Here is an 11024-nt window from a genome sequence, read left to right as displayed (position 1 = left end):
TGAAGCCTAAAAGATATCTGGAAGCCCTGGAACTCACTGCATGTGCCTGCATAGACACCGGCTATAGCTTATTGTCGGAAAATAGATCGTTCATTGTTCCTCGAGGCGCGCATATTGCCGAGCACCGACCCAATATTTGCGCATGCACAAAAACATGCGGCTGGCACCCTTCCGAATACCTTTTTTGCTCTCGCGATTGGACATGGGCCTGGCTTCTGTCGGAATCCGAAGACGCGGCGAGCCTACAAAAGGCCGGTATGAGCGAGGCGGTCAGCCATCCTCCCCGCCATCGTGCGTTCTCCCTCATCCCTTCTCTTCCTCCTCCTCCCTCTCCCCCTCAACTTCTTGTTTGCTATCACGATGATGTTGCTCCCTCTGTCTCTCTTGGCTGCTCTCCCTTTGTCATGGGCTGCGCCCATGTGCTCTCTCAAGCCAGCCTCCGCCATCGCCACCTCCTCCGCATCGGCGCCTAGCGGGACTGCCAGTGTCGGCGGCGCAGCAAACACTGGCTCTGGCTCTGGCAAGAACAGCACCGTAGGCGACCAGGTCGTCGCGACCACCTGGTATGCTGGCTGGCACGGTACCGATTTCCCCCCAGAGAAGCTCAGCTGGTCAAAGTACTCTTCTGTAACATATGCCTTCGCGTGAGTACGAGCACTGTGGGCTCGCGTGTTATTACTGATTCCCTGGTTAGTGTCACCACTCCCGACGTCAACACGGTTTCCCTGGAGGACTCCGACGAGGCGCTGCTCCCCCGCTTCGTTGATCTTGCCCACCAGAATGTCCGTGCACTTCCCATCCATTTCTTGGGAACTCGCTGCTAACGACTTTACAGGGTGTCAAGGCCATGCTTACCGTCGGAGGCTGGACAGGTTCTCAATACTTCTCTTCGGCAGTCGCGACGGAGGAGAACCGGACGGCCTTCGTCAACACGGTCATGAGCCTAGTTGACAAGTACCAGCTCGATGGTCTTGACTTCGAGTACGTCCCTTCGTGCCCGCCTTGTCTGCCTACGGCATACTTACCTCCTACTCAGCTGGGAATACCCCAACAAGCAGGGCATGGGTTGTAACGTGATCGCCGCCGATGACAGCCAGAACTTCCTCTCCTTCCTCCAGGCGCTCCGCACCAAGGCTGGCCAGAACTTCACCATCTCCGCCGCCGCGGGTATCACACCCTTCGCTGGTACCGACGGCACTCCCATGACGGACGTGTCCGCGTTCGCGGACGCCCTCGACTACGTCGCGATCATGAACTACGACGTCTGGGGCTCGTGGTCGAACACCGTCGGTCCCAACGCACCTCTCAATGACACCTGCGCGTCCGACCAGGAGGGCTCCGCCGTTTCTGCCGTCAAGGCCTGGACCGACGCCGGCTTCCCCGCGAACCAGCTCGTCCTCGGTGTCGCCTCGTACGGCCACAGCTTCAAGGTCTCCCAGAGCGCCGCGATCTCGGACTCCTCGCTCGCCGCATACCCCGCGTTCGACAAGTCCTCCCAGCCGCTCGGCGACTCGTGGGACGAGGTCGCGCCCGCGGGCGTCGACCAGTGCGGGAACCCCACGTCTGGCGGCCCGTCTGGCATCTTCGACTTCTGGGGCCTCGTCGAGGGCAACTTCCTGACCTCGAACGGCACGGCCGCGGACGGGATCGACTACCGGTTCGACGAGTGCAGCCAGACGCCGTACGTGTACAACCCGGACACGCAGGTCATGGTCTCGTACGACGACACGCGCTCCTTTGCGGCCAAGGGCCAGTTCATCAACGATGCGGGTCTCCTCGGGTTTGCCATGTGGGAGGCCGCCGGGGACTACAACGACATGCTCCTCGATGCGATCTCGGAGGCGATTGGGATCGAAGAGGTGGGTTGCTGATCACCCTGCGCCCTTCTTTTGAGCTTTCCCTTCCCCCACCCCACCCCCACTCCATGTTTTCTTCTCGATCGCCCTTGAGGCCCGTCTCTCTTCATTTTCTCTGGGCTTTGGGTTTTAGACATATACGCATGCGCATCATCATCACGGTCGCCACACGACATCGACGCCAACTCACGCCATATTGTATTGCTATACATATCCGGTCATTTTGTATACTGTCCTTGCACATCTCCCTGTCATTGCTTGTATCGTTATCTTATTGACCGTGCTTGATGCACAGGCATAGATTAATGTATATTATTGCCGTTCGGCTGTGGCCCGCATTCCTGCAACACGCTGGGTACTTCATTCTCCGCGACGGACATGCACAATGGACAACGTCGGCCAGTATACCGAGAGGTATGTAAGCACCTGTATGGGGCATTGATCAGATGGACAGATAATACAAGTACGCTGAACAAGGTACGAGTTGGGTTGTCTCGAGGCGAGCCGCATACCTAATTCACGGCTTCAGGTCTCCGGTATGCCTCTACATCACTCATGCGTCGTGACACCCGTTCGTCAAGCAACAACGTATGTCGGTTCGCGGAAGTTTGTCCGACATCTGCTTATTGTGCCCGTCCATTCCAGCAACCAGCATCATTCTCCGAGAAGGGGACACATCATGCTACTCAACGCCCAGTCTTCCGTAGCATGGCAACTCGTCCATGCTGACGACGTTCAGCTGTGGCGTCTATTGTTCGTCCGTCCCTCCTCCTCTTCCCCAATTGTGAGCATGATATGCAGGCTTGATGCACCGTTCTACGTATCTTCAAACTGTTACTACAAGCCGATGTCACAACTGCCAGTGCAGCATCTCGAAATAGGACTGGGACAAGGAAGGCTCGCGTATATAAGTTGGCCTGCGATCATCTGAGTAGGTCATTCCAGCAAACCTCACTCAGGTCTTACGTCCTGCTCACGATGCGCATGCAACTCCCCCTTGTATCCCTCTTGCCGTTCCTTGCCGCTTCCTGGGCGAAGCCGGCACCCAACGATGCGACTACGACATCGACGGCAGTGACGACGTCGAGCAGTAGTACCAACGTGTCGTCCAGCTCAGCTGTGGCTAGCACTAGCTCCCAGACGTCGGTCACGAGTATGCCAACGTCAGACAGCATGAGCTCGACCATGCCATCATGCTCCATGCCCGCCACAGCGTCAGGCAGCACAACCTCATCAACGACTGCTCCTCAGAACACCTCGCTGCCAGCGCCGGTGGCCTATGGCTACGTCGCCAGCTACCACATAGAGCAGGCGGACGATCTGAAGCACTATCCATGGTCGAATTACACGCACATGTCTTTCTTCGGGACGTGAGTCCGATCCATCTCCTCTGGCTTGCTCTTGGTCGGCTGGCTCACGCCTTCATTTGCTTCTAGCCCTGCCATTGACGATGAGACGTCGCTGGGACTGACTAGCTCAGAAAGCCTCGTGCAGGAGCTCGTGAGCCTTGCACACCAGAATGTGAGTCCGTGAAGTTGCGTCGCTTTCCCAGAGATGCAGCTAACTGTGGCGCAGAACGTCAAAGCGATGTTGACGATTGGCGGTTATGGAAACGCGTCGATGTACTTTTCCTCTCTGATGAAGGCGGATCCAGACCGGAATTCATATGCGAACCTGGTGACCTCGTACGCCTTCCAACACGGCTTCGACGGGATTGACATTGAGTAAGTTTCCTGCCGAGCCCATCCTCGTCAGCTGACCGACCGACGCGTCTCCTTAGCTGGGAGTATCCCAACTACAACAAAACGCCGACCTACCTGTACGCCAAGTACGACGACACCTCAAACTTCCTCTCCTTCCTCAAGACGCTCAAAAGCAAAGCCAGCAACCTCACGCTCTCCGCAGCCGCCCCGGGCGAGCCCTGGCTCGACATGAACCAAAAACCATGGACGAACATGTCCGAGTTCGCAAGCGTGCTCGACTACGTCGTCATCATGAACTACGACCGGTTCGGGAGCTGGTCCCCCACCGCAGGACCCAACGCCCCGCTCAACGACTCGTGCGTGGCGAACGCCACCCAGCGACAGGGCTCCGCCGTCTCTTCCCTCAAGGCATGGACAGACGCGGGCTTCCCGGCGCAAAAGCTCCTCCTCGGGGTCCCCGCGTACGGGCATGGCTTCCCAGTCGCGGCGAGCAACGCCACCACTCAGGCTGCCTCCGACAACTCCTCCTCCTCCATCGCGCTCTACCCCGCGGTCGACGTGTCCCGGATGCCGCTCCACGGAGACAAGTGGGACAGCCCGACGCTCCCTGGGGGCACCTTCTCGTTCCAGGGCCTCATGGACAACGGGTACTTGCAGCTCGACGGCACCCCTGCGGACGGCATTGTGCGCGCGTACGACAACTGCACGGCGACGCCGTATTTGTGGAACAACGGCACGCAGGTCGTGGTGTCGTATGATGATGCCGAGTCGATGAAGATGAAGGGGGAGTGGGTGAAGCAGAACGGGCTGGCTGGGTTCGCGATGTTCGAGGTCGCGGGTGACCATGAGAACATCCTCCTGGGGGCGGTCAAGGGAGGGTTGCACTGAACGCCAGCCCTGGTGGGCCGGCAGGCAAACACTGTGAGTCGAGCAGGGATAGTGTTGTAATAGTACATACGTTCGAAGACAATCCGGTAGTTGAGGCCTTGAGGCCTGGCGGGTCCGATCAAAAGCCATGAACTGGATTGAACAGGGAAGCGGAGAAAGGACAAGGCATAGGACGAGTCCGAGTCCACGAATTCACGGCCTATGTTGGAGGGTGCGTCATGTGAACAGAAGTACGAAGGAACGACGTAGACTGTCAGAGAGACCAAGACAAGTGATTCACCGGTCAGAGCATCCGCCCGCACCAACAACCAACGAATGAAGAACAGAGGGAGGAGACTTGTCAATATTTACTCACGAGTGGGCATGTTCATTCATTAATGCTACGCTCGTCCCGAGTCTCCCCGACCACGCTTCGCCCTATGTATATATAGCTGCCTGAACCGTTTACGTTTCTCTTTACGCAGACGTGCTCTGCCCTGTGAGAGAGCATATACCCCACTCTTCGAGTCGAACGCTCCATTGACCCGATGTCTACCATGTTACAACCCAGGTTTCTGCGCCGCATGTTGACCAACTCACCTCCACCTCCGAGTCGCGTTCTACCAGTTGGTATCAGCAAATACGTGCACTCGCCACAGCTTGACAAGGACGGGTGGTCCGCCGTCACGACGAACCCGAACGACTCCTCGGATAATACACACGCACCAGCGGCTCTCCGACTGGTAACCTGGAACGTCGACTTCATGGCCCCCAACGCTGGCGCACGCGTCTCCTGCATCCTGGATCACCTCCAGAAAGTCGTCCTCGCCGGCTCTGACTCCTCTTGCATCCTGCTCCAGGAGCTCAAGAGGGACAGCTTCGACGAGATGCTCAGGAGCAAATGGGTGCGCGAGCACTACGCCGTCACACCCCCGAGCACGGAGTCTTGGGGAGGCGAACGCCGATACGGCATCGCCACCCTGGTCTCCCGGAACATCCGAGCCACCAACGCGCAGATGGCCCAGTTCACGCACTCCACCATGGGGCGCACCGCCCTGTTCGTGGACGTCGAGATGTCCCTCCCCGGGGACTCTGGCGACTCCAAGGACTCCGACTCGGAGTCGAAGGAGCTCGAGACACGCGTCGTGCGCATCGCGAACACGCACCTCGAGTCCCTCTCCGAGGGCGAGCAGGAGCGGCCGCTGCAGCTCCAGATCATCGCCGACGCACTCCGCGAGGAGGGCGTCACCGGGGGCGGGCTCGTCGGCGGGGACATGAACATGATCATGCCTGCTGACCAGGACATCCACGTCCGCGCGGCGCTGCAGGACGCTTGTGATGACCCGTCCGCTGTAACCTGGGGCTTCCAGCCGCGAAAGAGGTATCCGGCCCGCCGGCTGGACAGGGTGTTCTATGTTGGAGACCAGCTCGAGGTTGCCCCGGTGGAGGTCATCGGCAAAGGCCTCAAGGTGGAAGGCCGAGGCCCGAGGGCGCAGTGGGCGAGCGACCACTGCGGACTGATGACTACGATTCGACTCCGCTCTGAGTCTTAGCCTGCATACGTAGTAGGTGGTCGGTTTACTTGTCCTCCCTAAACTTGAGACTCTCGCTTGGACGTCGCTGTCAGACCCGCCAAAGGAACCATAATGCATGATGCATGATGTCTCAAGGAAACTGCTGGGCTCCTCACCATCGACCGCCTCACTACGGCATCGTGCCCAGTGCTCTCGACCACACGGTCAAGTCATCCATCCTGTCCCAAACAAATCCGTGTCAAAGCCCCAGTAAGCGGGGCTGCTTTTCATTGCTGCACGGAAGAGGCAACGCAGTGAGTAGTACAAGGTACACGGGACATAGAGTAGAGTAGCGGGGCGTACGACACACATGTGAGTGACAATGACAATGACAATGACAATGTGGTCAACGTGACACAGCGACAGCAATAGGCGTGCTAAGATACAGATACAGATACGATAAATGCGCATGATGAGGATCCGAGTGATGATGAATTGAATGCAGCCGACAAAGTAAACCCGAATAAAAAGAGAGGGAAACAAAATCCTAGGACAGCGACGATAGCGGTCTTGTTCTCCGTGTCTCGAACACGGCTTGAAGGGGATATACGGATGGATGGACACGGAAGCGCACAGAGCGGAGGGCCAAGGACTGTTACCGGGCCTTCAGAACATTGTTGACCGCCCGTCCGCCGGCGGGCCATTGCACAGCTCAACGCCGAGCTTCTGCACGACGCTGACCCCAAGCGGCTCCAACGCCTCCTTCCACACCTGCGTGCGTCGCCGCGCATTGAAGATGCTCATGCTCCGCTCGCCCGTCTCGCCCTCGGGCCCGAACACGAACACGCGGTCCTCGCGCCACGGCGCCTCCCCGTACGCAAACGCAAGCCAGCGCTCCTGGATCGCGTTCCGCACGCGCGAGTACGTCCAGTCGTCCACGACGGGCATCGCCCAGTCCGCGTCGCACTCGTACGTGCACGCGCAGCCGTCCTCGCCCTCGCTCGACGGGCGCGAGCGCACGGCTATGCACTCCTCGTCGTCCGAGTCGGAGTAGTAGCCGCCGTCGGACCGTAGCTCGTCGTCGTATGCGGACGCGCAGGGGAGAGCGGGTAATGGGACGTTGTCGAAGAGGTACATGAGGTCAACAGCGTGGTGCGGGACTCCGCGCGATGGGCCTTCTTGATCGAAGACGTAACGCCAGACGCCGTGGCCGCCGCGCTCGCTGCGCAGACTATCTGCGACCTTCTGGGTGGGCCATGCGAACCGCGCATCGTTGATGAGGTCCAATATGCGTTCGGGGAGTTCGTCGGCGGGGGTGTATACACCAATGTCGTACAGTCGCAGGAGGACGTTTGACTTGTTGAGTGACTGGCAGATGGCGCGTATCCGCTTTACGGCGCCGGCAGAGGTCCAGAGCGAAGCGGGAAGAGACCAGAGAAGCGACTCCGCGCCACAGTCGCCAATGAGTACGGGCTGGTGTGAGGATTGGGGATGTCTTGACCGTGAGCGTGAACGGGGCTTTGAACGAACCGTGTGCGGGACCTTGAGGTGGTGCGAGTGGCCATTGAGTTCCACGACCAGGTTGTCGCCTAGAAGGCCTTCCGAGTGGTGTACAGAAGGCGCAGCGTCGTCCACAGGTACCAGAGAGCCAGTCCAGGACTTGCGGAAAAAGAATCCGTCGTCGGTTGCCCGGGCGTGCGAGCCGAACATCACGAGCCTTTCAGCGTCGACTTGGCGCAACTCTTCGATGGACTGCACACGAAGGGCGCACATGAGCTTGCCCAATTGCCACCCTGCCTGGTGCACGTTGGGAACTTCCATGTCCACAATGGCGCTCTGGATGATCGCACGCTGGAAGAGCGGAGCAACCTCGTTCGCGGCGGAATGTAGGTGGCAGAGAATATCGCCCGCTCCCGTGGATTCGCCGAAGACCGTCACGTTATTTGGGTTTCCACCGAAGGGCTGGATAAAGCGATAGATCCACTCCATCGCTCTCCTCTGGTCCCACAGGCCTAGAAGGACAAGAACGTCATTATCACTGAATAAGTGAGGCACTGCAAAGAAGACTCACCATAGTTTCCCACACCCTCGTCACCCGCAGCCTTGTTGTCCTCGCGCAAGGCTGGACTGGCCGCGAACCCAAGCAAACCCAGGCGGAAGCTAAACGAAAGAATTTAGCCCCCGAGGTGTGGAGGAAGCGCAACAACACGGAGATAACGTTATGGAAGAAGACGTACTTGATTGATACGATGACAACGGGCTTGCCACACTGGATGCTCTTCTGAACAAGAGGACCAGCATCGCAGACCCAGTTCGCACCGGAGCCCCGGTTCCCACCCCTGGAAGCTATCGTTGGCAAGCGGTATCGAGCAAGAGAAGGCAACTGACATACCCGTGTATCCAGAGCATGACGGGGAATTGGGAGTCTGGGGTCGCAGAGGCTGGACATGTAATGCTGAGATTGAGACAGTCAAACTCGGACTGCTTTAGCGCCTGGTTGGGGATGCAGTCTTCGGTGAGGTTGAATAACTCTTCCTCGATGCTCTTATACTGAGGTTGAGGGCATATTGGCCTGTCGGAAGTCAGTGAAGTGGCTGTATGTGTGTCGTGTGAAAATACGCACCCATGGTGCGAGCAGTCGGTCTGAGGCGGGTAATGCGTGTAGAGCCTAGACTGGCGGAAGCGGGCGGGTATGGATGCATACTTGATTCCAAGATACTGGTGCACGGGAGCATCGGGGGTAGATACCGGGTGCACGACGCCGGTGAAGGTGGTCTTGAGGTCCTCGTGGAGGACGACCGGTTCCTGAACATCGTCGAGGAGTTTGGCAATCATCGGAGATGCTGCAGGGGTTGTTTTGGGACGGGCAGTCCGCAGGTGCGCGGGGGAGAGTGCGGGTGCGGGGGACAGGAGGAGGAGAGGGAGAGTGAGGGCGGGGCATGGGGGGGCGCGTCTGGATTTGTATGACCGGTGAGTGAGCGCATCCGTCGTGGTCGATCGATCCTATTGGGATAGGAGGAGCGAAAACCCACAGGCCTCCGCCCAAAATGGCAACAGCTCGCTCTCTCGCTCTCCCCGCCAACGGCCCGGCAATCGCCGAGAACTCGGTCAACACAGCACAACACCCCCACAGAGCCCCGCAGAACGGACTGGAACCTTGTCCGCCAGTCCACCCCCGTCTAGACATCAGCATTGACATCAGCATGACGAGCCATTCCTTAGGCCTCTCCCGACATCACCCGGCCGCTCTCAGCAACCTAGGCGGCTGCACTGCTACATGGACTCGCGCCCGCTGCGCCGCCGCTGCGGGGAATCTAGAACCCAAGCATCTCCAGGGAGTCAAGTGAGAAGTTTTGCAGAAGGAGAAACTGCGAACGCACAGGGAGCATGGCCATGGAGCGCGAACACAGCGCTGCGTTCACTTGCTTGGAGCCTTACCTCCTAGAAAGATCCGGCGGCGCGGCCGTGGCCTTGGGACGTAAGTGACCTGCAGATTGACAATTTGAGCTTGTCATCTGCTGATCGTTGGGGACCTGTGCGCAGATTGTTCCTTCAGACCCGATTGGGCGTGATCAGCACCAGACACGCACGGGAATCGTGGACGTTGTAAGAACCGATGGAACATACAGCGGCAACAGATCAGACGACGACCGACAGGCGGACGCATCGCCCATGAACAACCATCCACTCCCAGTGGTGGACACGATCAAACGTCGTATGGCATTCGTGCAATGTACGTCCATAACACACTATAACCGCCCTGTGCATCGTGGTCAGTCAAACAGCCAGAAGCGGAGGACGTAAGGTGGAAACCTACTATCTCACGTACGCCAACTACGCTCCGGTTCGTCCGGTCCTGTACACGTACATACATGCACGGAAGCGCGAACTACGCGTGCGCCTACAGGTCTGCGCACCTCACGCCGCACAGAATCCGCCCGGCCGCTGGGAACAACACCGGTAAGCCACATTTGCATTTGGAGTAACCTCGCGACGAAGCTGCATACCTTTCGATCTCATCCGCAAAACAGAGTGCGAGCGTGTCTCACACTACCTCATACATTCACCATACCACACGCCTCCACGGCCAACATCTTCGCGGCGCCACGCGACTTGTGATCGATCTGGGAGCGCATGCGGCGACCGCATGTCCGTACAGCGTACACTCCAGTGAAGCGTAACTAGCAGGAGTGGTATTTCAGTCAAAAGCGCCGAGACCCTGGACGTTCCCATCCATGCGGCAAAAGCCCCGCAATCTGGCCAGTGGGTGGTGCGTAGACACGGAGAGTCGCCGATGGTAGCCATAGTAGCTCAATCTAGAACGGCGCCGCCAACCCAAGGATACCAGGAAAGAGTGCAAACAGGACAGCGAGCAAAGAACAGCGAGCAGAAGAGGCAACCAGACCGCGAGAAAGAAAAAGGGCAGAACTGCTCGACGCGTTTATATCTCTCATCCATCGTCCACTCCACGGTGTCTTCGTCATCACGCGAGGCAGCGGTTTTGGGGTGCTGTGGCCGAGCACTTGCCAATTTTGTGCGGTGGCAAGGACGGCGGCGTGGAGCGGGGTGGCTTCTCGAGATGTTATCGGACGCCTATCGTAGCGAGGTCTCCGAGCTTGAGGCGATAAGTACCGCAGGTGAGAGACGAAGAGGACGTGGAAGGTGCGCTCGATGGCATCGGTCGGTCTGTGGCCAGAGCGGAAAGTGAAGGAAGACTTCAAGAGGGAGGGCCGCGACCTCAAGCCACTTCAGGCAAGGCGGGCGCGCCATCACACCGATCGATGTCGATCAGCGCCACGCGAGCGTCGGTCCCCGGTCCAGCGGCGTCGGGGGCGGGGGCGCACGAGACGACGACGACGACGGTCATGGTTTGAGGTCAAGGAGGGCAGCGAGCTGACGAGAGGGCTTCATCAGATATGCGCCCGATGGGCATCGATAGCGATGGCGTTGGGACGGCCGCGGGAGGCGGGCGTGGGCGTCTCACGGCCGCGACTGCGGCACCGACCGTTCTCCCATGGGCCATGGTTATCGCATACTATAAGCTTCATTGTATGCGCGGTGTTACCAATGTGGAGGGTGAGAGT

The 11024-nt window shown here is 58.8% G+C and overlaps 4 protein-coding genes across 4 annotated transcripts; 3 read left to right on the top strand and 1 right to left on the bottom strand.

Annotated features, from left to right (window-relative positions):
* Window positions 1-417: 417 nt before the first annotated feature.
* Window positions 418-1871, top strand: L226DRAFT_467953 (glycoside hydrolase; the record flags this gene model as incomplete). Its single annotated transcript, XM_067676100.1, has 4 exons — window positions 418-644; window positions 695-782; window positions 836-981; window positions 1037-1871. 4 exons carry the CDS (start codon window positions 418-420, stop codon window positions 1869-1871), a joined length of 1296 nt encoding a protein of 431 aa, XP_067532372.1.
* Window positions 1872-2834: 963 nt separating this feature from the next.
* Window positions 2835-4447, top strand: L226DRAFT_525160 (glycoside hydrolase; the record flags this gene model as incomplete). Its single annotated transcript, XM_067678949.1, has 4 exons — window positions 2835-3226; window positions 3293-3377; window positions 3432-3580; window positions 3637-4447. 4 exons carry the CDS (start codon window positions 2835-2837, stop codon window positions 4445-4447), a joined length of 1437 nt encoding a protein of 478 aa, XP_067532371.1.
* A 439-nt stretch (window positions 4448-4886) lies between these two features.
* On the top strand, window positions 4887-6146 carry L226DRAFT_537792 (uncharacterized protein). The gene has a single exon (XM_067681378.1). It carries the CDS (start codon window positions 4975-4977, stop codon window positions 5977-5979), a length of 1005 nt encoding a protein of 334 aa, XP_067532370.1. The 5' UTR covers window positions 4887-4974; the 3' UTR covers window positions 5980-6146.
* Window positions 6147-6606: 460 nt separating this feature from the next.
* Window positions 6607-8775, bottom strand: L226DRAFT_468153 (carboxylesterase; the record flags this gene model as incomplete). The annotated part of the gene is made up of 5 exons (XM_067676121.1): window positions 6607-7952; window positions 8012-8100; window positions 8178-8279; window positions 8333-8512; window positions 8564-8775. The coding sequence occupies 5 exons, from the start codon at window positions 8773-8775 to the stop codon at window positions 6607-6609; spliced, it is 1929 nt and encodes a 642-aa protein (XP_067532369.1).
* Window positions 8776-11024: the final 2249 nt, after the last annotated feature.

Source organism: Lentinus tigrinus, assembly GCF_003813185.1.
Source record: "Lentinus tigrinus ALCF2SS1-7 unplaced genomic scaffold L226scaffold_27, whole genome shotgun sequence".
Lineage (NCBI taxonomy): Eukaryota > Fungi > Basidiomycota > Agaricomycetes > Polyporales > Polyporaceae > Lentinus > Lentinus tigrinus.
The sequence above is the reverse complement of the archived record's forward strand: the minus strand, read 5'-3'. Positions and strand labels throughout refer to the sequence as shown.